Raw genomic sequence first — 26293 nt, 5'->3', positions numbered from 1 at the left:
GGGTTGGTTGTTTTAATTTGGCATGAAACTAATTGATCTTATTAATATAAGGCTTGAATCCATTTTCTGGTTAGAAATATGAGAGGCTGAATCACTGAGCTCTGAAGAGAAGGGACACTTGCTCCTTCTGGTCGAATGGTGCTTTCAGGTGGCAGAAACCCTAGTGGAAGTGTCTGAGGATACTATTCAAGACGTCTAGGGGTGTGGGAGGCCGGGCCCCGGTGCCAGGCTGAGACCGGGTCGAGCAACGTCTCGCTGTTGACTCAGCCAACCCGGTGGTTCCCCCTCCCATTCCCCCACTCTCAAGGGCATACGAAAGCCTTGTCAAGGCTGAGAAAGTTAATTCCTGAAGCCTGTGGTCTGCAGGTGTTGGCAGTAATGCTACCTCCCTTTTTCTACCCCGAGTCAGATAGAAACAAACATGGGAATTGTGTTTTGCTAGCAATCTTATCAACAAGGTCTTGTTGTGACCCGTCTAGAAAATACACAAGAAACACAGAACTAAATGTTTTGGTGGGCAGCGATTATGTGAAACCTGTTTATTCTTAGAATGACCTGACCCATAAGAGTCTGGATATAAAAGACTGTGTACAGCAACAATAAAGCCGTCACTTGGGCCATCAGCCCAGGGGACCCTCCTGTTCCCAAACTGTCTTCTCTTCTCTCTTTTTTTCTTACATTCCCCTACCCTCAGGACCCTGATCTCGGTGTTTGTTGTGCCGGTTGCGACAAGTGGCACCCGAACAGGGACCTGAGACAACAAGGAGGAAAGTGAAAGCGGACCGCGCGACGTCTAATTCAGGTAGGGGAACTGTGCCAGCAGCACAGACGACGGGAGTAAAACTATGGGACAGAAACAGTCTACGGAACAGGGATATTTTGTAACTGCCTTGCAGGCTCTTATGAAGGAGAGGGAATTAAGGTTTCTCAGTCAGCCCTTAGGGAATTTTTTGACATAGTGCATGATTATTGCCCATGGTTTCCAGACGGGGGTACAGTTGATTTAAAGGATTGGCAGCGAGTTGGTCAGAAACTTAAAAATCAAATGAAGATTCGTGGGGCTGCAGTTCCAGGGACTTTGTGGTCTACTTGGACCTGTATTAAGGAGGTCCTTGATCCGCAGGATTCTATTGAAATAGTTTCTCTTAGCTCGGAAGTAGCCCAACCCTTAGTGACTTCAGATGCTCCTCTCCCTCCAGAAACTACTTTCAATGCCCTTTCGGGACAGTCACGGGTGCCTTCACCTTTACCTCCTCTCCCCCTCCTAGAACAGTTATCTGTGCAAGATCCAGAAAATGATGACTCTCCTTTTGGGGATCAGGGGGATGATGGGCCGTATTTGGAAGACCAGAGGACGCCTGCCTTCTTGGCCCCTCTGGTCCAGAAGTTGCCTTTAAAACGACCTTCTTTTCAGGCACCAGATAGAGGCTTACCTCGGCTGGCTTTCCCTATTACTCAGAATCAACAGTCCACTGAACCTTACCCCGTTATGGGAGCTACTCCTTTGCAGCGGACTCTGTATCAAGCAACACAGTATGGGGAAGATACCTCTGCTTTTCACGCTGACCCTGTTATTCAGCAGGGGGACAGAGAGTGTACTCCGCCCTAAGTTTTCAATTGCTGAAAGATTTGAAATCCTCTACAGCCCAGTATGGTCCAACAGCTCCCTTTACCCTGTCTATGCTTGATAATTTGAGCAGGGAGGCGTTGTGCCCAGGAGATTGGAAGGTCATTGCTCAGGCTTGTTTGAGTGTGAGAGATAACCTCTTGTGGAAAGCAGAATTTGCAGAGAATGCTGAAAAACAGGCTATGTATAATAAAAGAACTAACATACCAGTGGATTTCAACATGCTCACAGGTACAGGACAATATTATGATGTGGGCCTCCAGCTGAATTATCCTGAAATTGCGTATAATCAAATTAATACCTGTGCCATTACAGCTTGGGAAAAACTCCCCTCCACAGGGGGAAGAACTGAGGAATTGTCTAAAATTAGGCAAGGGCCAGATGAGAAGTACCAGGATTTCGTTGGGCGCCTTTTGACTGCAGTCAGTCGTATCGTTACTGATGGGGAGGCAGGTACCATTATTGTAAAACAACTGGCTTATGAAAATGCTAATTCTGCATGTCAGGCAACCATTCGTCCTTGGAAAAATCAGGGTACCTTGGAGAATTATATTAGGCTATGTGCTGAGATTGGACCATCTTATATTCAGGGCATTACTTTGGCAGCCGCCTTAAAGGGAATGGACCCCTTACAGGTGCATGCCCAGCTTCAGGGTGAAAACGTAAGAACTAATCCAAGGAAGTTGGGTGGAATAGTGTGTTTCAAATGTGGCCAAAAGGGCCATATGAAGGCCCAATGCCGTAGTAAAGAAATAATTCCAACTACCCCCGGTTTGCCAAGTGGCCCTAACATTAATAACAAGCCGGCAGTTATTTGTCCCAGATGTAGACGGGGATATCACTGGGTCAATGAATGCCGCTCTAAAACTGATTGTAATGGCGAACCTCTTCAGGGAAACTGGGAGCGGGGCCAGCCGCAGGCCCCTCAAACAATTGCGCCAATGTTCCCACAGGCACCTTCTCACCCATTGTGTCCAACACTGGAGACCTCCCAGGTATTAGCCAACTACACCGCGGTTTAGATCTTACCCCAGCTCAGTCCGTTTACCTAGAAGGAGGTCAGCCCTCCAAAGCCATCCCCACAGGGATATGGGGGCCTCTACCCAGGAATACTTGGGGGTTATTATTGGGAAGATCCAGCTGGACTCTTAAGGGATTGATGCTCTATCCTGGAGTTATTGATGAAGATTACACTGGAGAAATAAAAATTTTGGCCAGCTTAACTATGGGAACTTTGGTGCTTGAGCCCAAGACTCCCATAGCACAATTGATCTTGATACCCCGGATATCCTCTAATAATAAGGCTGTTAAACCTTACCGGGGAAATCAGGGGTTCAGCTCCACAGATCTTTATTGGGCTAAAGTGATCTCTGTAGAAAAGCCCATGCTTACATTGCATATCCAAGGAGTCCCTTTTGAGGGACTAGTGGATACAGGTGCAGATGTCTCAGTTATTGCTCAAAAAAATTGGCCTGTCACATGGCCTACTCAAGTGACTAATATTCCAATTAAAGGTGTTGGTTATGCCTCTGCTCCGTTGCAAAGCTCTGATTATTTACATTGGAGACTGCCTGATGGTATGACTGGAACTTTTCAGCCTTTTGTTTTGAACATAGATCTTAATCTCTGGGGCAGGGACATATTAACTGCAATGAATTTGACTCTGGAGACTAAGGCAGTCCCGATTCAAAAACAGACTAATCTTGCTATGCACCTTATGAAGGAAATGGGCTATATTGAGGGGAAAGGCTTTGGGAAGGAGTTGCAGGGGAATCCTGAGCCGTATGTCCCCGAGCCTAAAAGAGACCATTTCGGATTGGGTTTTTCCTAGGGCCATTGGAAACTCCCCACGCTATGCCTCTCCAGTGGATGTCTTCCACTCCAGTGTGGGTTGACCAATGGCCCCTACCTACTGTTAAGAGGGAGGCTGCTCACTCTCAACAATCGCCAAATTATGGAAAGAGCCTAAATGTCCATCAACTGATGAATGGATAAAGAAATTGTGGTTTATATACACAATGGAATACTACGTGGCAATGAGAAAGAATGAAATATGGCCTTTTGTAGCAACGTGGATGGAACTGGAGAGTGTGATGCTAAGTGAAATAAGCCATACAGAGAAAGACAGATATCATATGGTTTCACTCTTATGTGGATCCTGAGAAACGTAACAGAAACCCATGGGGGAGGGGAAGGGAAAAAAAAAAAAAGAGGTTAGAGTGGGAGAGAGCCAAAGCATAAGAGACTGTTAAAAACTGAGAACAAACTGAGGGTTGATGGGGGGTGGGAGGGAGGGCAGGGTGGGTGATGGGTATTGAGGAGGGCACCTTTTGGGATGAGCACTGGGTGTTGTATGGAAACCAATTTGACAGTAAATTTCATATATTAAAAAATAAATAAATAAATAAAAAAAAAAAATAAAAAAAAAAAAAAAAAAAAAGAGGGAGGCTGCTGCTCACCTCATAGAGGAACAACTGTAATTAGGTCACTTAGTTCCCTCCACCAGTCCCTGGAACACCCCAATCTTTGTGATGAGAAAAAAGTCAAATAAATGGAGGTTGCTGCAAGATTTGAGAGCAATTAATGCTGTCATGAAGCCCATGGGGGGCTTTGCAACCCAGCCTCCCTTCCCCACCGGCCATTCCTTTACAATATCAATTACTAGTTTTGGACTTAAAAGATTGTTTTTTTACCATTCCGTTGGCCCCTGGCAACGGAGAACATTTTGCATTCTCCCTGCCTTCCACTAACTTACAGGAACCTGCTAAGTGGTATCAGGGGAAGGTCTTACCGCAAGGCATGGCTAACAGTCCGACTTTATGTCAAGAGTTTGTGGCCAGAGCAATTGCCCCTTTTAGACAGAGTTTTCCCCATGTATATTGTATCCATTATATGGATGACTTACTTTTGGCTGCTGAAACTGAGGAATTATTACAGGAGGCTTTTATTTCTCTTCAAAGATGCCTTAAAGCATATAATTTGATTGTTGCCCCTGAGAAAGTTCAAAGGGAAGCACCTTTTGAATACCTAGGGTATCTCATCTCCAAATCAACTGTCCGACCTCAGAAAGTATCAATTAGAACCGGACATTTGACTACTTTAAATGATTTTCAGACATTATTAGGAGATATAAATTGGATTAGAAATACACTAGGGGTCACCACAGAACAACTACTGCCTTTGTTTAATATTCTAAAAGGAGATAGTTCTCCAGCATCCCTGCGAAGTCTCACTCAAGAAGCTAAAGAAGCTATAAGACATATAGAACAGGCCATTCAGCAGGCCCAAATCACTAGAATTGACCCTTCTCAGCCTTTGTATCTAATAATATTAAAACCTCAAGTCATCCCCTTTGCAATTCTGTGGCAATCCCATGGCCCACTCGAATGGCTACATTTAGCCTTACACTCTCTGCATGTCATTAATCCTTTGCTATCTATGGTTTGTCTTCTCATCATTAGAGGAAGATCCCGAGCTGTTCAGCTCTTTGGACACGATCCAGAATTTATTGCATGTGCCTTTCTGGCACAGAAGCTGGTGGACGCTGCTTTTGCCCAGTCCATCGAATGGCAACTTGCCTTGGCTAATTTTACAGGTCAAATTAAATTTCATTTACCTTCTGATTCTTTAGTACAAGGTTTCAGTCTTATAGATATTTTGCCCTATAATCCTATTGTTTGTCAGCCGATTGAAGATGCTGCTTCCATTTTTGTGGATGCTGGTAAAGAGGGTAAAATTGCAGTGTATTATGTCACTTCTCAACATAAAAATTTGATCACTTTAAATTATATGACTAAATCTGTCCAAAGGGCCGAGCTTTATGCTGTACAGGTAGCCCTAAAAACTTACCCGGAATCTATAAATGTCTATTCTGACAGTCAATACGTTGTCAAAGCCGTGTTGCAGCTTCCCACTGCCTTTATACGGACAGCAGATGAGGAACTTTATCATCTATTTCATGCTATACAAAAACTTCTTAATTTACGGCACATTCCAATTTATATTTCCCACATTCGAGCTCACACCGATCTGCCTGGTCCCCTAGTTGCTGGGAATCGGATAGCCGATGCAGCAACCCATTTATTGCAAGTTCTGCCCATTACCACTCCTTTGGAAACAGCCAAAAGGAGTCATGATAATTTTCATCAGAATGCGGCAGCCCTTCGACGAGAATTCAAAATATCTCGTGAAGCGGCCAAATTGTTAAACAATGCGGCATCTGTCCGCAATTCTTCCCACAGCCGGTCTATGCCATTAATCCCCGAGGTTTTCGCCCCAATGACTTGTGGCAAATGGACGTCACCCAATATTTACCTTTTGGGAAATTGCAATATATACATGTGTCTGTAGATACTTGCTCAGGCTATATACATGCTTCAGCCCACTCAGGAGAAGCATTTGTTGATGTTCAAAATCACCTATTTTCTGCCTTTGCAGCAATGGGCAAACCTCATAAAATAAAAACTGACAATGGTAGTGCTTATACTTCTAAATCTTTTACAGAATTTTGCCGCCGACTCCGAATTGAGCATACAACTGGCATTGCTTATAATTCCACAGGACAGGCTATTGTTGAGCGAGCTCATCTGACTCTAAAACAGTATCTGCAAAAACTTAAAGAGGGGGAGATATTAAAGGGAAAGATAAAGTATTCCCCACATGTACATCTCACTCTTGTGTTGTATGTTTTAAATTTTTTAAATGTCAATGAAGCAGGGATGACTGCCGCAGAGCGTCGCTGGGGAAGGAATCAAGAACCTCTCTTGATGGCAAGATGGAAAGATATGCCGGAAGGCATTTGGAAAGGCCCAGACCCAGTCCTTCGAAAAGGGCGAGGGTATGCTTGTGTTTTTCCACAGGATGAGGAAGCGCCGCGCTGGGTCTCGCTTCGGCTCCTCAGAGATATTACGGTTGCACCGAAAAATGGCCAAATTGACAGTGACGGAGCCCCCCCAGAAGCGACAACGGTGGAGTCATAAGGCGGGTACACCCACCTGGGGACAGATAAAGAACCTGCTGACCCAGGCCACTGATGTAGTGATGGCCTCAGGTAGAGAGGTAACGGCCACACATGTCTTCTTGGCATGCCTGTGCATTCTCACTACAACCGGGGAGTCTGCCCTCTATTGGGCATACGTGGTAGGTCCTCCTACAGTACAACCTGTAACATGGAGAGACCCCACACCCAAAGTATACACCAATCTCTCCTTTATGGGAGGGGAAGATGCAGGGTTTTTGCCCACTGTGTCGGCCTCTATAAATTGGACGGCACTCTCTGCAGGAGTACCCATCTGCCTGCAAAGGGAGTCTACGCCGTACAAAATTGCTTATATGGGTGTTTGGGTACGAAACCAGTAGGGCGGTCTATTACTTATACTATGTGGCAAAATGGCAAGCGTCCTTCTGAATGGGTACCCCGCTCTGTTGCCGCTTATTGGCAAAATAGAGAATTATTAGGAGAATGGATGTTTTTTGGACCGTGTGATCCCCCTCAGAATCTTCCTATATGCCCCTCAGTTGGTCAAGGCCTTACTGGGGACTCACCTTGGGGTAAATGTGCCCAGTCCTCTTCATTGAGGATGACTCCTAAAGGCATAAACTATACCATTACAGATTATTCCCGAAAGGCCTGGCATTCATTCCTTCAAGAAACACCTATGGCTATTTTGGAAGTGCAAAGGGAAACAAGGAGACCTTTAGTGGCTCCTTTAAGAGATATGGGTCCACCTCCTAACAAGGTACAGGTACACCACAAGATTATCCCACAAACCACTTTGCAATCCCCTGAAGGAAGAATTCATTCTGATCTTTGGAAGTTATATGCTACCTTTGATAAAATATATACTAATGACAGCTTTAGTTTTCCAGAATATTATGTTTCTCCAGTTCTGCAATTGCGTGCCTGTGTTCCTCCACCCTACTATCTGATTGTTGGAGACGGAGCCATTACTCCAGTGAAAGAAGATGGTCATCAGTTATACCGGCTGACTTGTCCTGCTTGTGAACGGCTGCGCAGGACCAAACGGTTTCTTGGACTCTTAATTGCTGGACTCATAGCAGTAGTGACTGTAATTGCCTCTGCAACTGTATCTGTAATATCCTTATGTGAAAGTGCCCAAACGGCATCACATGTAAATGAATTGGCTCATAATGTATCCAAGGTGTTTGCCACTCAAGAACGAATAGACCGTAAATTGGAAGCCCAATTAGAGGCACTACAAGAAACGTTGATGTATCTTGGTGATCAGTTTGCTGTTTTGCGTACCAGACTTTCTTTAATTTGTCATGATGCATATAAGCATATCTGTGTTACCCCTTTAGAGTATACCAATATGACATGGGGACAAGTGCGTCGTCATTTACAAGGGATTTGGCATGATGCTAACACTAGCTTAGACCTCTTACAGCTACAAGAAGAGATAAATGCTGTTGCAAGTAGCTCACTCAGTTTCCCTGACCCTGGAGATCTCACTGGAACCATACTGCACCAACTTAATGGGTTTAATCTATTTAATATTCTTCAGCATTCCTTTTGGATCTTTATTGGAATTGTTTCCATAATATCTGTTATACTTGTCTTGCTGTGTTGTTTCTGGAGATGGGGTCTTACTGCCTTTACCACATACCAAGCCAGGATGCACATGTTGCAATTACAAACAATAGGGGGACATGTGGGGGGCCGGGCCCCGGTGCCAGGCTGAGACCGGGTCGAGCAATGTTCCCTGTTGACTCAAGCCAACCCGGTGGTTCCCCCTCCCATTCATGTGGGAGGCCAGGCCCCAGCACCAGGCTGAGACCAGGTCGAGCAACGTTCCCTGTTGACTCAAGCCAACCCAGTGGTTCCCCCTCCCATTCCCCCACTTTCAAGGGCATACGAAAGCCTTGTCAAGGCTGAGAAAGTTAATTCCTGAAGCCTGTGGTCTGCAGGTGTTGGCAGTAATGCTACCTCCCTTTTTCTACCCCGAGTCAGATAGAAACAAACATGGGAATTGTGTTTTGCTAGCAATCTTATCAACAAGGTCTTGTGACCCGTCTAGAAAATGCACAAGAAACACAGAACTAAATGTTTTGGTGGGCAGCGATTATGTGAAACCTGTTTATTCTTAGAATGACCTGACCCATAAGAGTCTGGATATAAAAGACTGTGTACAGCAACAATAAAGCCGTCACTTGGGCCATCAGCCCAGGGGACCCTCCTGTTCCCAAACTGTCTTCTCTTCTCTCTTTTTTTCTTACATTCCCCTACCCTCAGGACCCTGATCTTGGTGTTTGTTGCGCCGGTCGCGACAAGGGGTCCCATAGGAATTTCCATCTCATAAGATAATTAATGATTGGCTCGTCAGGGAACGCACACATAAGGATTGATCATCCAGTGCCCCGAGCCCCCTCGGTGGTCTTGGACCTCTCTGGAAGAAACCAAGACACGTAAGAGAGTTTATCATGGCGACTGGCGACACTCACAAACAGCACCCTCTCGATCCACCACACTTAATCTTATTCAAGCCCTATTCTAAAAGTAAAACTGAAACTAAAAGAATTGGGGAGCCATGCTTCAAAGGATGGAATTAGCCCCCAGAAAACCAAGAACCAGCCACAAGAAACTCCAGCCGGCTACATGTATAGGACATATGGAGCCTATACTTGCAAGTGCTTACTTACGTGGGAAAATTGGAAGGATAACTTGAGTCTCAGGTGGCCCAAATGGGGTTCTTTTGACATGCCTGAATTGGTTTCTTGTGTGCATAAGTAGGGAAAGCCGGCTATGAGACCAAGTAACCAGAAACCAGGAAGCCATTTGGTTCAGTCAACGAAGCTCCTGGCTTTGGGGGAGGAACCAACAGTCACAGAGGTACTCTGGCTTCATTCGGTTTGTCCCTTGCTGCAGCTTTTGGTATCTCTGCAAGAAACCGGTTGTGATGTAATTGGAAACGGAAAATAACTAATTAATAGATCCATAAATTATAATGCTGTCTTACAATTAGATTTGTGTTAATAAAAGAGGGATATATGGAAATTGGGTCTTTAATGTCCTCTCACAAACATTGATGAAATGCAGACTACATTTTGTTTGCATCCTGTTTGTGCATTTGTGTCCATATGTATTATAAATGTGAGATATTTTCTCTACCTGTGGATGGGCATTGCTAAAGTTAATCTGTAAAAGAGCTCTATTTAATTGGTTTAAAGGCAAGCGCTTGTAAAAATTGAGCATTTTAAAACACAAAAGGCTAAAAACTAATCCAAATGTTTTTCCAAGTTCACATGAGCCGGGATAAAATTCCCAACATCCATACTTTTATGTTACTTCATAATAAAGATGCATCACAGGAACGGACCTAACTGATGGCCCAAAGAGATAAAGATGACGAAAATTTAAGACACTGACCCCTTACCCAGTAGTCGGAATAATGAGGAACAGGAGAAGGAAGACAGGCAGACACTAGAAATCCTAAATCCACCCTCCAAGCACAAGCACCAGAACTGGTGGCCGGCCCTCTCCTCTTCCAGAGGCTGACAGGAGACCGGATAGGAGATGGAGGTTTCAAAAACATTTAGGCCAAAACTTTAAATCTGCCTCTGGCCTTGCCAGCGACTCCCCTTCCACCTTTGCCTCTGCTTCCTGTTCCTGTACCCGCTTCCAGTCCACTCGCACAACCAGCTCCTAAACTATCCTTGGTGCCTCCAGTGCCACCAGCTCTTGCTCGTCCTACCCTCACTGTCAAGGAGCAAAAAGCACCCCAAGCTGTTGGGCCACCTCCTTGTGAGGTTCAAAGCGAAGCACCTCCCAAATCAACATGAAAGAGTCAAGGACTCCCCTGGACTCAGATCACTCACTTCAGATTTCCCCACAGGAGCCCCAAATAAAATTGACCAGTGGGGAACAAACCGATTGACTTCTTAGTGGATTTGGATGCAATATATTCGATATTAAAGCTAATTTGAGGTCATTGATTTCATTAAAATAAACATGGCTTTAGAGTTATCGACATCAAATATAATGTAGGCAACCAACTTTTTATTCTATTTGAATTTATTGGTTAAGTTCATGTTATCTCTGTTGCAATGTGTAAGCAGAGGGGACTTAAAAGACTGGTTAATTTTGTCTGTCTCATAAAGTTTTCATGGGTAATTGCTAAGAACAAGTAAATTAAATAAATAACTAGGTTTATGGATAAATTTTTAAATAGCTTCCCCAAATCATTAATAATCTAAAACTTTGAAGTTTTGCTAAGTTAAATGATAAACTAGGTTAAATTCATTGGGTATCTAAGTCTTTCCCAAATAAAATAAAATCTTAAAACATTAATTACTGCATATAGGTTTGTCTGTATTGGCTTCTTATTTGAAAATACTTGAGTCCAGGGGCACCTGGGTGGCTCAGTTGGTTAAGCGTCTGACTCTTGATTTTAGCTCAGGTCATGATCTCATGGTGCAGTTCATGAGATCAAGCCCTGCTCTCAGAGCAGAGATTGCTTGGGATTCTCTCTCTTCCCCTCTCTCTGCACCTTCCTGCTTGCGATCTGTCTCTCTCAAAATAAACAAACTTAAAAAAACAACAACAAATACTTGAGTCAGTTGGTAAACATACTTTGTGCATTATTGAAAGACTATACTATAAAAAAAAGGATGTAGAAACTATTAAATATATTCACAAATTTTCCATTCTAAAACGTTCTGGTGTAATAATTCACAATTTGTTACTAGTTAATTTTCACAGGAGACTAAGATTTCTAAGAATTAAAACTCTGATAAATATGATTAAGATTGCTGGAAAATGATTTTTTAAAAAAGCAATTACGTATATAGGAAAGTAGGAGGTATGTAAGAAAGGTGTAAAGAATGAAAATACATTTTGTTGATGGAAAGAAAATAATTTTGTCCTGAAATGAGACTGGTTATTTAGAGAGAGAAAATTTAGGACAGAATCTAAGTTAAAAAAAAAAAAAAAGTTGTAAAACGTTTGTGAAGGGGAATCTTTGAAAAAGAATTTTATATGTGGTCAGGACTAACACTAGAATAAATGAATTTTTTAAATATTATGATATAAAATTAAGATTTGGCTTTTCTCTCTGTTAAGAAAAAAAGACTAAGATTTCTTGGATTACTGGTATACTCTTGATAAGAAATTATAAACAAGGTTCCCCCCTGCCCATTTGCTCAGAAAAATAAGGTTTCTTGATTTGTTTTTGTAAGGTCTTTGACTACTCGAAAAAACTAAATCCTTCAATATTAAAGGGGCAAAATTTGGTCACAAGTATTCCAACGTTCCGTAAAATCTCTTATGGCCCTTTTGGTTAAACAGTAATTAAATATTAGGTTTTATAATAATCTAATATCTTATATAGGCACATGCTTTTAAAACTTTCTAAGTTTTTTTTAAACAAACTTCCCAGAAATTCAAATACTAAATGAAGTCTTTTTGACTAAATAGGCTTGTTTATTTGGTATGTTAAGTCACGTGGGAAGCATTGTCAAATAACTGATTGTAACTTCTCTTAGGTTATCTTTGTTGGTTAATGTTATAACTGTTCCAAAACCATATAAAATTCCTAAGGTTTGAATATTTCCTGGTATAATGTCATCACTTAAAATTCTAATCATTAAAACATTATGTGTCACAAAAATAACCAAATTTCCTTGTCAACTGCATTGTAATGAGCTCTCATCAGAGTCTCATCAAACCATGCCCATTTTTGAGTCTTTTGTCATTTACAGTTATTGTTCTGATGCTCTTACAAAATATGTTTCGACTTCAAAGAGATTCGTGAAAAGGAATTTTGACAAATACAGGTTTCTGATATCTTTAAAATCATAAAACTAAACTAAGGATTTCCAAAACTAATGGGAAAACTACATTCAAGCAAAACAAAAATTAATAACATGGGACTAAGTGAATTAAGGAAAATGATTACAGTTTTGTTTTATGACTCTTGTTTGAAAATATTGCTGATTCTCTAATGCTTGCTCTTCAGATTCAAGGAAACTTTTTCTCTTAGGTTATCTATGACTTACAAAAATTTGATAGAGATTCCTTTATGAACAAATTGAAGCATTTCTCTTTTCTCCCTGCCTGAACCCTCCAGAATTCAAAACTCTCAATGAGTTTTTTTTCCTTCATGGTGATTATAATTATTTACATAAATTCAATAAAAATCTGTTCTCCTTTAACAGAACACCATTGGAAACATTGGTTATATTACCAAGGCTTTGACTGGAACATCATATTTGAAAGAGACATGTACAGACTCAGATAAGACCAGATGGCTTTAAGGAATTAAGGTTGACTTTATAGCCAGTAGAGTCCCTTACAAATGTCAGCCTGATACCTTGCTTATGGAGTTCCCAGCTGCCTTACCAGCCCTGCAGACCAAAGCCAGACAACTTGAGGTAAACTCCAGAAAGATTGCCACAATAGATCATATACAATCACTGTGCCTGTTACTCTATGGGCCACTCAAAAGGCTCACCAGAGACACTTGCACTATAAAATCCATCAGATTGCCCCTGCCTGCTCCCCCTACATCTGGGGATGCTTCAAGTCTGACATCTAAAAATCTCACACTGGCATCACTAGGGACTCCGACGCCGCGTTTATAATTTGCTCCAACCATTAACTTATATTTTTCTTTTATTTCCAAAAAAAAAACCACCCTGTTATTAACGACCTGATTGCTTGCTAACTAAGACAGAGTCTATATGGTGGCTAACACCACTTGCTAACACCACCTATATTGACTCCTTATGGGAAATAAAAACCCATAGAGATAAAATCAAGCAGCAAGCCACTTGGCTATTAGAAGCTCTTGACCACCACCACCACCCCCTTTCCAAGGTGGCTGGGACTGGTTTACTGATCTGTTCTATTGGATACCCATTGATACAGCCTTTAGAGGGGATGATGGGCTTAACTATACTGTTATTTTTCCTTAAAATGTGTTTGGGGATAAAATGAACGATGTCATGTAGTACCAAACTATGTAGGAAAATATCCAAGTTCTCAGATGAGGAACTCTCTCTGATAGTTCCCCTCCATTGGCACAAGGGGCCAAGAGTTGCATCCAGTACCACGTCAAATCCTTCCATTCCAAGGCCCCTACTATGCCTTAATTCAGCTTGAAGCAGTTACAGAAGGGGGACTGCCACCCATGTTCCAAAGAAATGGAATGAAGGATTGACTACAGGAAATTATAACAGAAAAAAAACTTAGCATATTTGACTGTATGTTGGTTCTATTTCCCTTGCTGCTATGGCCTTTAAAACTTCTGCTTAGCCCAGCACATAGGTATAGTACAGCAAAGATTTTCCGAAACTGCTCTTTATGCAAAACCTACCTCACCTGAAGAAACAAAGAAGTAGCCAAATTGGTCATCATTCCAATTCTTCAAGATTAAGGGATGATCATAACTCAGGGGAATTGAAACCGTGCCTCATAGGGTTAAGGATGTTAAAACTAACAAAAAGTTTAAAACTTGTTTTTCAGATAACCATTTCCCCCAGCCAGCTGTTGTGTTTTTCAGATCTCAGGAAAAGACTCACTAGCTGTCTCTGCAGAAGCCTGGACTCAAGGTCAATTGATGTGATTACAGCCTATGAACAAGCAAGGCTTGGCACAGGTGCATGCCTTACCAGAGACAACAAGCCTAAGACCCCATCCAGTTTATACCAGTTCTTAGAGCATGCCCATGACCCCTTCTCCTTATCCTAAGAAAACTTCCTGATGCCAGGGACTGAATTTTGTCTCCTTCTGATGTTAAGTCTCCACCCCAAGGAAACATGGGAATATATGTTAGGTTTGTTCAATGCGCATGCTCCATCTTTCCTCATAAATAATCATAAATTTCCCTACCCTTTTATTTTCCAAGATGTACGTAAAGGATTCTTTGGACTTTTTCTTCTGTCTCAGTCTGTTCAAATATCACATTGGTTTCTTCAAAATGTACTTATTGGAATTATTTTACTGTCCATATATCATTGTTATAAATGTTATATCAAATGTAAAACTAGGCAGTCTCAGCCAAGCACATGTACTTTGTTCATCAGTTGGACTTAATAAAGAACATATACCACTTTTAAGCTTCCCACCATTTATGTTACAATAAATTCCCCCCAACAAGGAACCCTGTGTGTGTGTGTGTGTGTGTGTGTGTGTGTGTTCACGCCTAGCAAATGAGGGACTTGATGGACCAACGGCAGACAAGCCAGTCACCCTGGCATCAAGGGACATAACATAAGGTCGATCATCACCGCTTTCTGAGGACAGATTATTGATTAAAAGGGGGGAATGATAAAAGACATTTTCAACTTTTAACGTTTTTGGGTGCTGCTCCTGGGCTCCCAGGGAAGCTATACTTTTACCAAGGTCACAATGCCTTCACCAAACTTCAAAGCATGGCAATCTTTCTGCCCTGAGCACACATTGTCCATCTACTTCATTAGCAAATAACCTAAAATAAATATTACAAACTAAAGATAAGAGTAAAAATCTCCCTAAATTCCATTCCCATATTGCTGAAGCCTGCAACCTTGCACATACTAAAAGCATAAAATACAGTTAGTATTTTTCTGAAATGTCCTTCATAATAATTATTGTAACTCTTGCTATAACAAAACCATATATAACCCTGGATTAAACATTCCTTTTCCAAAGCACTTTCTTCTCTGTGAAGATTGTATATCCCAGGCAGCTGTCTTCACTTGGGCTTGAATAAAACTCTATTCTTTTTTTTTTTTAGAAATTGTACAAGGTTTGTTCATTTTGTGTTGACAAGTGTCAGGTTAGGTTCTGGTGAACAGAAGACATTGCACTGCAGGGTACTCCAGGACCTCTTCTTCATAAAGTCACTAACTTTCAAGAGCAGAAGATATATCTGACTTTCTTACACAGAAACAGACACAGAGAAGCGGACAAAATGAGGATACAGAGAAATTTATCCCAAAAGAAAGAACAGGACAAGGCCATGGCCAGAGATCTAAGTGAAGCAGATACAAGTAATATGCTTGATAGAGAATTTAAAACAATGATTATAAGGATACTCTCTGGACTTGCGAAAAGAATGGAAAACATGAGTTAGGCCCTTAACACAGAAAAAGGAATAACATAGCAGAGATAAAGGGCTCGATAAATGAAATGAGAAACACACTTGATGGAATGAATAGCAGTATGAAATAGAGGGGTGAATTAATGAGCTAAAAGAGGAATGGAAAGTAACCAAGCTAAAAAAGAGAGAGACAAAGGAATTACATAAAACTAGAATGGATGTAGAGAACTCAGTGATCCCATCAAACATATAATAATATTCGTATTATAGGAGTCCCAGAAGAAGAGAGAGAAAGGGGGACAGAAAATTTATTTGAAGAAAAAATAGCTGAAAACTTCCCTAATATGTGGAAGGAAATAGATATCCGGATCTAGGTGGCACAGGGAACTCCCATCAAAATCAGCAAAAGCAGACCTCCACCAAGACATATTGTAATTCAATTTGCAAAATAGAGTCATAAAGAAAAAAATCGTATAAGCAGCAAAACAAAAGAAATCATTAACTTAGAAGGGAAAATTCATAAGTCTACTGGGATATTTTTCAAGAGAAACTCTGCAAGACAGAAAGGAGTGGCATAATGTATTCAAAGTGCTGAACGGGAGAGTAGTTGGAGTTTCTTCCAGACATATGTCTGCCCTTATTTTGTGGACTTTCCTCACAGCATGGCCCTAAATGCCAGCTTCACTCCCACCTCAAATGAAGAAACTGCCTCCTGCCCCCAAGTCAAAGGAGACATTGACCTCTCCAATGGGAGATAAAGAGCAGCAAAAAGCAACTGAACATTTTGATGAAGTACAAAATGACATGGACTTAACGAAGAAGTCAGTGAGGAGATTTTGAAAGTAGAACAGAAATATAACAAACTCCACCAACCATTTTTTCAGAAGAGGTCAGAATTGATCACCATAAAGCCCAAATTTTGAGGTAACATTTGTCAATCATCCACAGGTGTCTGCACTGCTTGAGGAGGAGGATGAAGAGGTGCTGCATTATTTGACAAGAGTTGAAGTGACAAAATTTGAAGATATTAAATCAGGTTACAGAATAGATTTTTATTTTGATGAAAACCCTTACTTTGAAAATAAAGTTCTCTCCAAAGAATTTCATCTGAATGAGAATTGTGATCCATCTTCAAAGTCCATTAAAATCAAATGGAAATCTGGAAAGGATTTGATGAAACATTCAAGTCAAATGCAGAACAAAGCCTTCGGGAAGAGACGGCATGAGGAAGCAGAAAGCTTCTTCACCTGTTTGCTAACCATTCTGACTCAGATGAGTTAGGAGAGGTCATCGAGGATGATATTTGGCCAAATCCTTTGTAGCACTACTTGGTTCCTGATATGGATGATCGAGGAGGGAGAGGAGGAGGAGGAGGAGGAGGAAGATGAAGGAAAAGAGGACTAACTGATGGATCCCAAACTTCCATTTTTAATTTTCTCCGGTCCCTTGGAGCAAGTTGTAATCTTTTTTTCCCCTTTCCTTGTGGCTCATGCGCCCTGTTTTTAAAAGTCTCTATTCTCTGCCTTTATACCACGGTTCTCAACTTACTTTGGGGGAAAATACCATGAACAGAATAGAGTAGGGAAAGAAACTCTACCCCTTTCTGTTCCAAATTATTTTTATCCCTTCCTGTCTCAACAAAACCTTTATGGAATCAACACCACCATGTTCTGTGGGAAAAAAGAAAAAGCTGCTCCCTTAGCTATGCCGGAAACTGGAGGGTGTTACCCTGCTGTGTAGTAATGCATGGAATTTAGCTTTTTCCCTCCTTTCTCTCATTATTGGGCTCAGAGATAACACTGTGTCTGTACGTGAATATGGACAATTAGCATTGACCAAGATATATCTGTCTACTTTCTCTTGTTTAAAAAAGGGGGGAGGGACTTTAAAAAAATGGGGCTACCGAAGATCAGCAAGGAGTGGGTTTGAAATGTTTGGGTGGGTTAAGAGGGCGTTTTGACAACATGGCTTTGGCATGTTTAATCAGGATGTTTAATGGACATCCTAGCAGTTTAAGATGACACCTTTAAAATAAAATACCCTCCTAATGATGACTTGAACACTGCCGCTCGATAGGAGAATCAGAAGAACCTATGGGATCTTATTGGGAATTGACATTGTCCATTGTAATTTTGTTCCTGTTTATTTTTAAATTTTCTTTTTGTTTCACCAGAAAGGAAAGATGGTGCTTGGTTTTAAACTTTAAAAGTGTACAAGTTGTTTTGTTACAATAAAACTAAATGTGTATACACATGTGCCTGTGCGCGCGCGCACACACACACACACACACACACATGCGGGCACGCGCCACAGTGATTAATGGGAAAAATCTGAGGCCAAGAATATTCTATCCAATAAGACTATCATTCAGAATAGAAGGAGAGATAGAGTTTCCCAGAAAAACAAAAATTAAAGGAGCTTATGATGACTAAACCAGCCTTGAAAGAAATATCAAAGGGAACTCTGAGTGGAAGTATAAAAGTAGGAAACGCAAAAGCAGTGAAAATGAATGTTTCTGTTAAAAAATCAGTCAAGGAAGTAATAAAAAGGATATAAAATGTAGTCACACATGTTTAAACATGGGGAGGAGAGGAGAAAAGAATGGGTTCAAGCTTCAATGGCCACCACCTTAATATAGACTGCTATATGCAGATGACGTTATATACAAACCCAAAGCTAACCACATATTAAAAACCACTAACAAACATGCAAATAATAAAGAGAAAGAAAACCAAATATATCGCTAAAGAAAATAGGCAAAACATGCAATAAAGACAAGAAAGGATCAGAGAAAATCTTCAGAAACAACCACAAGACAAGTAATAAAATGGTAGTAAATACATATCAATAATTACTTTGAATGTAAAGGGACTAAATGCTCCAGTTGAAAGATACAGGGCTTCAGAATGGATAAAAAACAAACAAGACCCGTCTGTATGCTGCCTGCAAAAGACTCATTTTAGGCCTAAAGACACCTCAGGCTTGGTTTTTTTTTTTTTTTTTAACGTTTTTATTTATTTTTGAGACAGAGAGAGACAGAGCATGAACGGGGGAGGGGCAGAGAGAGAGGGAGACACAGAATCGGAAGCAGGCTCCAGGCTCCGAGCCATCAGCCCAGAGCCCGACGCGGGGCTCGAACTCACGGACCGTGAGATCCTGACCTGAGCCGAAGTTGGACGCTTAACCGACTGAGCCACCCAGGCGCCCCGAGGCTTGGTTTTAACACTTGTTTCCTTTTTGTTGATTTATTTGTTGCAATTGGCCTCCAGCAATCCCTTTAACCTCTACCAGCTGCTCTGGAACAACGTGTAAATTTGTCAAAGGCACAAAAATCTCTTAATTCGTATTTCTGTTTTGTTTAAATAATGTTTTCCCTCTAATATTGATTTTCCTTTTCTTTTTCATTCTTTTTGTTGCCCAGTTCCCGCCCCCTCCCCACACCTTATAGATACCCTTCCTTGTTGAAATGAGATGCAGTACTTACAGATGTAGCCTGCCTGGGTTCAAATCCCAGCTCTGGTGTTGATTAGCTGTGTGACTTTGGGCAAGTTACTCAACCTCTCTAAGGTTCAATTTCCTAATCGGCAACTGTAAATCTACATCTACCTCATAAGGTTATCATGAGGATTAAATGAGTTAGTAGATGTCAGTCACTGAGAAGACGGCCTGTCATGTACCATAAAATAAGTGATAGCCATTATCATTGTATTGTATTTTCCTTCCTAAGCCAGTCTCCAACCCCACTTCATCATACTCACTTCTCATCTGCACTAATCACAATACCTTTTGGAAGCAGTAAGCGTGACATTCATAAAGGAGAGGAAGGGATCTCACTCTGGAGGCCGTCTCCCTGTGAACACCCGCTGCAGGGCGCCCTGCACATCAGGGTTCCGGAGACTGTAGATGAGTGGGTTCAGCATGGGGCTGATGACAGTGTTGAGGATGCCAATCCCTTTGTCTTTGTCCGAAGCCTCCACTGAGCCCAGCCTCATGTAGCTGAAGACGCCTGTCCCGTAGAATACGCCGACAACCGTGAGGTGGGAGCCACATGTGGAGAAGGCTTTCTTCCTGCCCTCAGCAGAGCGGATTCGCAGGACTGCGGCTGCCACGTGTGCATAGGACACAGTGACGAGGACCAGCGGGGCCACACCCATGAAGGCTGCTGCTACAAAGAGCAGCAGCTCATTGAGCTGGGTGCTGGAGCAGGAGAGCTGGAAGAGCTGTGGGAGGTCACAGTAGAAGTGATTGATCACATGGGGACCACAGAAGTCAAGAGTAGATAAGGCAACAGTTTGGGTCAGTGCGTTGGTGAAGGAAAAGGCCCACGACACGCCCACTAGCGCTTGCTGAATTCCCCAGCTCATGCGGGTGCTGTAGGTGAGGGGCTGGCAGATGGCCAGATAGCGGTCATAGGCCATGACTGTCAGCAGGAAGCAGTCCGCCCCTGCCAGGAGGTGGAAACAGAAGAGCTGTGAGAGGCAGGCCCCGTAGGGAATGCTTCTGTTATTGGACATGAAGCGTCTCAGCATGGCAGGGACAGTGACACTGATGCACCCGACATCCAGCAGGGACAAGTTCCCCAGGAAGAAGTACATGGGGGTGTGGAGTTTGGGTTCGGTGAGGATGGCAGCCAGGATGCTGAGGTTGCCCCCAAGAGTAGCTACGTAAGCGAGAAGGAAGACGGTGAAGAGGATGGGCTGCAGAGCTGGGGTCTCTGACAGACCCAGCAGGACAAACTCAGTGACCACAGAATCATTTCCTGAGGCTCCCAGATCCATGGCTTTCTTCCACCAGCAGCAGAACGGAGCAAAAACTAGGAGGTGCCAATGGTGGTGAAAGGCGAATGAGATCCTGATAGAAACCACCAAGTGTAGCAATGTCCCAGAGAGGGCCAGGATGCAAGGACACATAAAATTTAACAGAGTTAAAGATTGTGACATAATAGGAAAAGACTTGATAAACCTGACACTTAATGGGTAAGAACAGTAGCACTGGAGAGACTCAAACAGAACTAAATGAATAGACGTAAAATGGGGAACAAATGTAATACTTGAAAGTTAAAGGGAAAGATGTTTTTCCTGAGACCAGAGTTCCAAGAAGAAAACGCCAAGCCTGCAGGTGGTGGCATGGCCATAATTTAGGTACACAAGATCCCAGGGGATGAAATGGAGGCTTCAGGGAAAGGCAATGGGAAGGCATGCTCCCGCAACCTGTGTCCACAATCTCCACTACACGTGTCATCGCGTAGGATGGCAGTAGTGAGATGCTTGCTGTTACCCAGACTGTTAAGACATTAACTTGGGAAGCTGAGCGCTGGTCCGGACTTTTCAGAAAAAGTGAAATGAAATGAAATTTAATGAAATGAAATGAAATGAAATGAGGTGAGATGAGATGAGATGAGATGAGATGAGATGAGATGAGATGAAATGAAAACAGCTACGTGAAATGAGAAGATACCATTGAGGACATCTCCCGCTCCACTGCTGGTGAATACAAGCCTTGTAGATTTTCTAAACAGCAAGATTCTATTGCATTTCTCCATGTAGAACTTGGGAAATTTGGGCTCCAGAGTACTGACCTTTTGTTGATTAAGAAAACTGTAGGGGCGCCTGGGTGGCGCAGTCGGTTAAGCGTCCGACTTCAGCCAGGTCACGATCTCGCGGTCCGTGAGTTCGAGCCCCGCATCAGGCTCTGGGCTGATGGCTCAGAGCCTGGAGCCTGTTTCCGATTCTGTGTCTCCCTCTCTCTCTGCCCCTCCCCCGTTCATGCTATGTCTCTCTCTGTCCCAAAAATAAATAAAAAACGTTGAAAAAAAAATTAAAAAAAAAAAAAAGAAAACTGTAAAAAAAGTTTTTGAGTAGGGTGAGAATTGGCAAGCTTAAGTTCCCACTTAGCTTCTTGCTCCTCGGTCTCCTGGCTCTAGTTACACATCATCCAACACACATACTATCATGGACCCAATGACCAGATAAGGACAAAGTCTGTGATGGTGCCATGACTGGCCCCATATGATCAGTTGGATAATACTTGCCTTTCCCCAAAGTGGTCACACTGATAAAATGCACCGTGATCTGTCTCAACTTCTGGTTGAAGGATGGATGTTTAAGTCGCCTTGAACAGGAAGAGGCTGCAGCTGGAGCTCCCCAAGTGGCAAAAGGCATGAGCAGAGGAATACATTTCCTGATGATGAATTTTGAAAATGATGTCAAGACCACAGTGGGTCAAACACCGACTGATGGTTCAGCCTCTTCTACATGGACACGTTGTTCAGACTGTCACCTCCAAGTCAATCTCTCCAGATCTGAAATGGTCTTCTTTCTCAATCTGCTCTTGACTTAAATATTTTGGTAACAGCCTTGCCATCCTCCCAGTAGCAGGGCTGGCAAACTTAGTCATCACTGCCTTCTCTCTAACCCCTCATATTCAAGCACCCAAGTCCCACTTGATATTTTGGGGGAAGAGAGGAGCCATTCCAGAGCCCATTTCCTTGGTATGCAAACCAAGTTGAGAGTCCAGTGACGGGTCTTGGGATGGCATTCACCCAGACAAGGAGATGGGCACTTCTTAAGCAAAGAGGAGGGACAGTCACGCTTGCCCAGAGACCCTCACGGAGGCAACAGCTTATAAAGGACAGAGAGATAGAGACAGACAGCTAATATGACATCATTTCACATTGGGATTTTTCTCCACTCCACTGTTACCCCTTGAGGCTTCAGAAATTAGCACCTTCCAGAGGGAGACAGAACCAGGTAAACACTTGTGTTTGCCATAGACATAATGATCTCTAGAACCTTTCAAATGTTTTGGACTTCCTCAACATGTTTCCAAGTATGACCTTCATGGATATGGAAAGATTCATTCATTTATTTAACAAAAATGTTTCTCACCACCTACTATTATTGATCTTACAAATAAAAATCAGTTATTTTACCAGAAAATATGGGTTTGTTCAGGAATATCAGAGGACTGCAGTTTGGAACAAGCAAGCTATGGCAAAAACCATAGGTGAGTCCCACAAACAAAAGAAAGGAATGTTATTTTATGAAGAAATAGGAAGTTGAGAGGAGTTCTTGTCCCTTCGAGAAAAGCAAGAGTTGAGAGTGATGATGGTTTCTCATTGGCTGAGTTGCTGGGGTAGTCTATTACTTGTCAGAGGTGAAATGTACATCTTTTTGTCTTGGGGCCCGAAATTGAGGATTCTTTTCCCCTGAGCATTCTTCCGTTGGGGTCTGCATTGGCAGTTCTTCCTAGAACTGAGGTGGAGTGGCATAGAGTGAGAGCTCCCCCCTTCTGGCTTCCACACTCCATTTTAATGATGTTTCCCTTTATTAATTTTCATACTGTGTACCTGCACTGCTATCAGCATTGCACGGAGTTAAAATGAATTTCAGAAAGTCTTAAAGTACAGTAAAGGTCACACAGTTTCAGAGGTGACCTTGGGACTTTGGGTTTCTGGTTTAGTTCAGCCCATTGTCTTCGGTGGGGAAGAGCAGTGTCTTGTAACTACACAGCTTTGCCTGCAGCCTGGGGCTGAGAGGAGGGTGGAGCCTGGGCAGGATCTGCTCCTATCTCAGTCCTGGAGCAGCATCCCTGGACTTCCCTTATCTCACAAGGTCATGTCACATCTCCCAACACAGCTCACATTAACCATCCTCAAACTTGGCATCTCTTCTAGCCTCAAACGAATGCCTTGCCATTTTTCTGCTTCCACTTACAATCAAGACCCTGTAGCATCCTGATCCTAAATATTTTCCAACCTTCAAGGCCCCCAACATCATAAAGGAAGAGAAAGGTTTGGAGTATGTTTTAGACCAAGACTGCCCTACTTTTGCTAACTCCTGAAAGTGGCTTCAGGCATCAGGCTCAACTTGTAACAATTCTTTGTTAAGTCAGAAAGATTTCCCATTGGCTTTCATTAGCATGTTTGGGAGAAACTCTTTGCAGGATCAATTGAGGAGCTTCCTGGTGGCTCTGGAGGAGCTGGAAGGGAATTAGGATAAGTAGGGATTTCTGTCAACAGCTGTCCATAGAAGGGAACCACAGGTTACAGAAACCACTATTGCACATTCTGCTCCTGACATGACAAAGGTTATTTTCTCTCCCTGGAAAGTCTTTTCTCTCACCTTATTAACCCAAGACATTCCATCCTCGAAGACTTGGCACAGGTCTTCTCTCTCCAGGAAACCATCCACCAGGCCTTAGGGTTGGGGGCCCTTCCTCTATCCCCCCATGGCAGTCTAAAGGTACGACAAGCTGATGATCGTCAATTCTTACGTCCATCCCAGATGCTATGCTGTTGATCCTAATACCTAACTGTGCACTGGATATGTCTACATGAACATTCCACAGGAACCTCCAACTCCACACATACAAAAACCAAATGCACCATGTTTGCCCCTATTATACAAAAGGAACACATGAAAAGACACACACACACACACACACACACACACACACTCACACACACACCTAGAACCCTAAAAACACATGGCTTTTTGTGGAAAGGTCACAGGCAAAGAAATAGCAGGGCACAATGATCTCCTGAACTCTCCCTATTGCCCATGGAGGGTGGTAAAGGGTGAACATCACGAGACTGGACGGACTAGGGCAAGCTTTTCGGTAGAGAGGGACTCCACCCCCTACAGACACTCGATATATTTATGGGAATTGGAAGAAAGAGGGAAGCATCCAGGCAGCTGCCCAACAGCCGGTGCCTCCTGGATGGGGAAGTAAGTTTGTTAAATGGTGATGCCTCCAGTGGAGCTGAGCCTTGGTTATCACCCTGTTTTTCCACTGAACCGCTGAGCTGACTTCTTGCTAAGCTACTGAAAGGGGGGAGATATTGCCAGACAATATGATAGACAAGAGGTGACCAAGATATATGGTCCCTGCTCACGTGAAAAAGGCAAGCCTTCACCAATAGTTATCTCTTATTCACTACGCATATACATTCACACACCCACATGCTCTGCCACATGCCCACATTATCATTTTTTGTTTTACCAAAAGAGGCATGACACTGAATGCATTTTTTCAGCTTTTAAAAAATTATCTTTATATGTTGAGCTTCATTTATTGTGTTACTCTTCAAATTTTTTAAAAGTTTATTTATTTATTTTGAGAAAGAGAGAGAGAAAATACAAGAGCCAGGGAGGGGCAGAGAGAGAGGGAGAGAGAGAGAATCCCAAGCAGGCTCCGTGCTACCAGCACAGAGCCCGAGGTGGGGCTCAAACTCATGAACCATGAGATCGTGACCTGAGTCTAAATCAAAAGTCGGAGGCTCAATCCACTGAGCCACCTAGGTGCTCCCCTCTTCAAATTTTTTCAATGACTTTCTAATATTCTATTATTTGCATTTGCCAAAATTTACCTTATCACTGGATATTTCGTTCCAATTTTTCACTATTATAAATAATAATGGAACCAAGTCTCTTCATCTCTGATATTTGTCCTCTGTTCTGAATAGTTTCTACCCCTAATTTGGGCAAAGAACTTGTCTTTTCCATTGATATTCTACATTCTCAAGACTAGATTCCTTCTTACCTTTTGACAAAAGCATAAATTACTTCACGACTTTCTTTTCTATAAGAGACAGGGAAACATGCATTCTTCACACCCCCCACCTATATTGTTCATGTTTATTGCTCGTATCTTTGTGTTGAGAGTTTTCACTGGCTTCAGGGCTTGTTGACTTATTTGTTAGCATAGGTTTTTCAATTCCGTTAACTACGAAGGAAGAGGAAAAAAGATTAATTATGTAAACATGTGGCAATTCAAAGCCTTCATGTAATAATGATCACCTAGTGGGAAGGAAGGAAATTTGCTTGAGTTTTTAGACCATTTAATTAATATTGGGACTTACGAGGATGCTGCAGCTGCTGGTGATGATGGCTGCCGCCATTTTTACTAAAGATGATAGGGAAGCAGAATTTTACTCAACAGGATAACCTTGCTACACTATCCAGACTTCATTTGCCATGGGGCTGAAAAAGTCTACAAAATCTCTCTCCAATTTTTTTAATTTGATTAATAATACTCTGCCCATTAGTTTTCTTTTTAATGTGTTTCATAAATAAAACAACAACATAACTATATTGCATATGCAGTGGTGCTCTCAGCTTGAGAATGAAAGTTATTTCACCTCAGAATTAAGGTGACGATGGGTCGTCTGGGTAGCTCAGTCCGGTTTAGCATCCGACTTCGGCTCAGGTCATGATCTCATGGTTCATGAGTTCAAGCCCCGTGTTGGACTCTGTGCTGACTGCTCAGAGCCTGGAGCCTGCTTCGGATTCTGTGTCTCCCTCTCTCTGCCCCTTCCCCGCTCACGCTCTGCTCTCTCTCTCTCTCAAAAATAAATAAACATTAAAAAATGTTTTTAATTTAAAAAAATAAAGAATTAAGGTGCTGAGAGGCCTGCTGAGTTCAGCTTGCATAGGGGATAGTAGAGCCTCCTGGAAGAGGGCACAGAGAGTTGCTATGCCCAAGGCCAAGGCCAAGGGGTTGGATATTACAAGTAAGCTCATCTTCTGATGCCATTCCTGCCTTGTCCCACCTCCAGACTCACACTGGATCCAAGGAAGAGAGAGTTCCAATAGAGGTAATAAAAATAAAGTTTTCCTGATTATTC

At 42.4% G+C, this 26293-nt stretch overlaps 2 protein-coding genes and 1 pseudogene across 2 annotated transcripts; 2 read left to right on the top strand and 1 right to left on the bottom strand.

The window, feature by feature from the left end:
* Positions 1–262: 262 nt before the first annotated feature.
* Positions 263–8834, top strand: LOC131497483 (endogenous retrovirus group K member 13-1 Env polyprotein-like). The gene is made up of 2 exons (XM_058703791.1): positions 263–802; positions 7241–8834. The coding sequence occupies exon 2, from the start codon at positions 7285–7287 to the stop codon at positions 8326–8328; it is 1044 nt and encodes a 347-aa protein (XP_058559774.1). The 5' UTR covers positions 263–802; positions 7241–7284; the 3' UTR covers positions 8329–8834.
* Positions 8835–16338: 7504 nt separating this feature from the next.
* Positions 16339–17070, top strand: LOC131496989 (protein SET-like; annotated as a pseudogene).
* Positions 17071–19496: 2426 nt separating this feature from the next.
* LOC131497545 (putative olfactory receptor 3A4) lies at positions 19497–20506 on the bottom strand. Its single transcript, XM_058703918.1, has one exon. The coding sequence runs from the start codon at positions 20442–20444 to the stop codon at positions 19497–19499; it is 948 nt and encodes a 315-aa protein (XP_058559901.1). The 5' UTR covers positions 20445–20506.
* Between the last annotated feature and the right edge of the window lie 5787 nt (positions 20507–26293).

Source organism: Neofelis nebulosa, chromosome 16 (assembly GCF_028018385.1).
Source record: "Neofelis nebulosa isolate mNeoNeb1 chromosome 16, mNeoNeb1.pri, whole genome shotgun sequence".
In the NCBI taxonomy this organism is placed as follows: Eukaryota; Metazoa; Chordata; class Mammalia; order Carnivora; family Felidae; genus Neofelis; species Neofelis nebulosa.
Note: the sequence above shows the minus strand (reverse complement) of the source record. Positions and strands in the feature narration are given on the sequence as shown.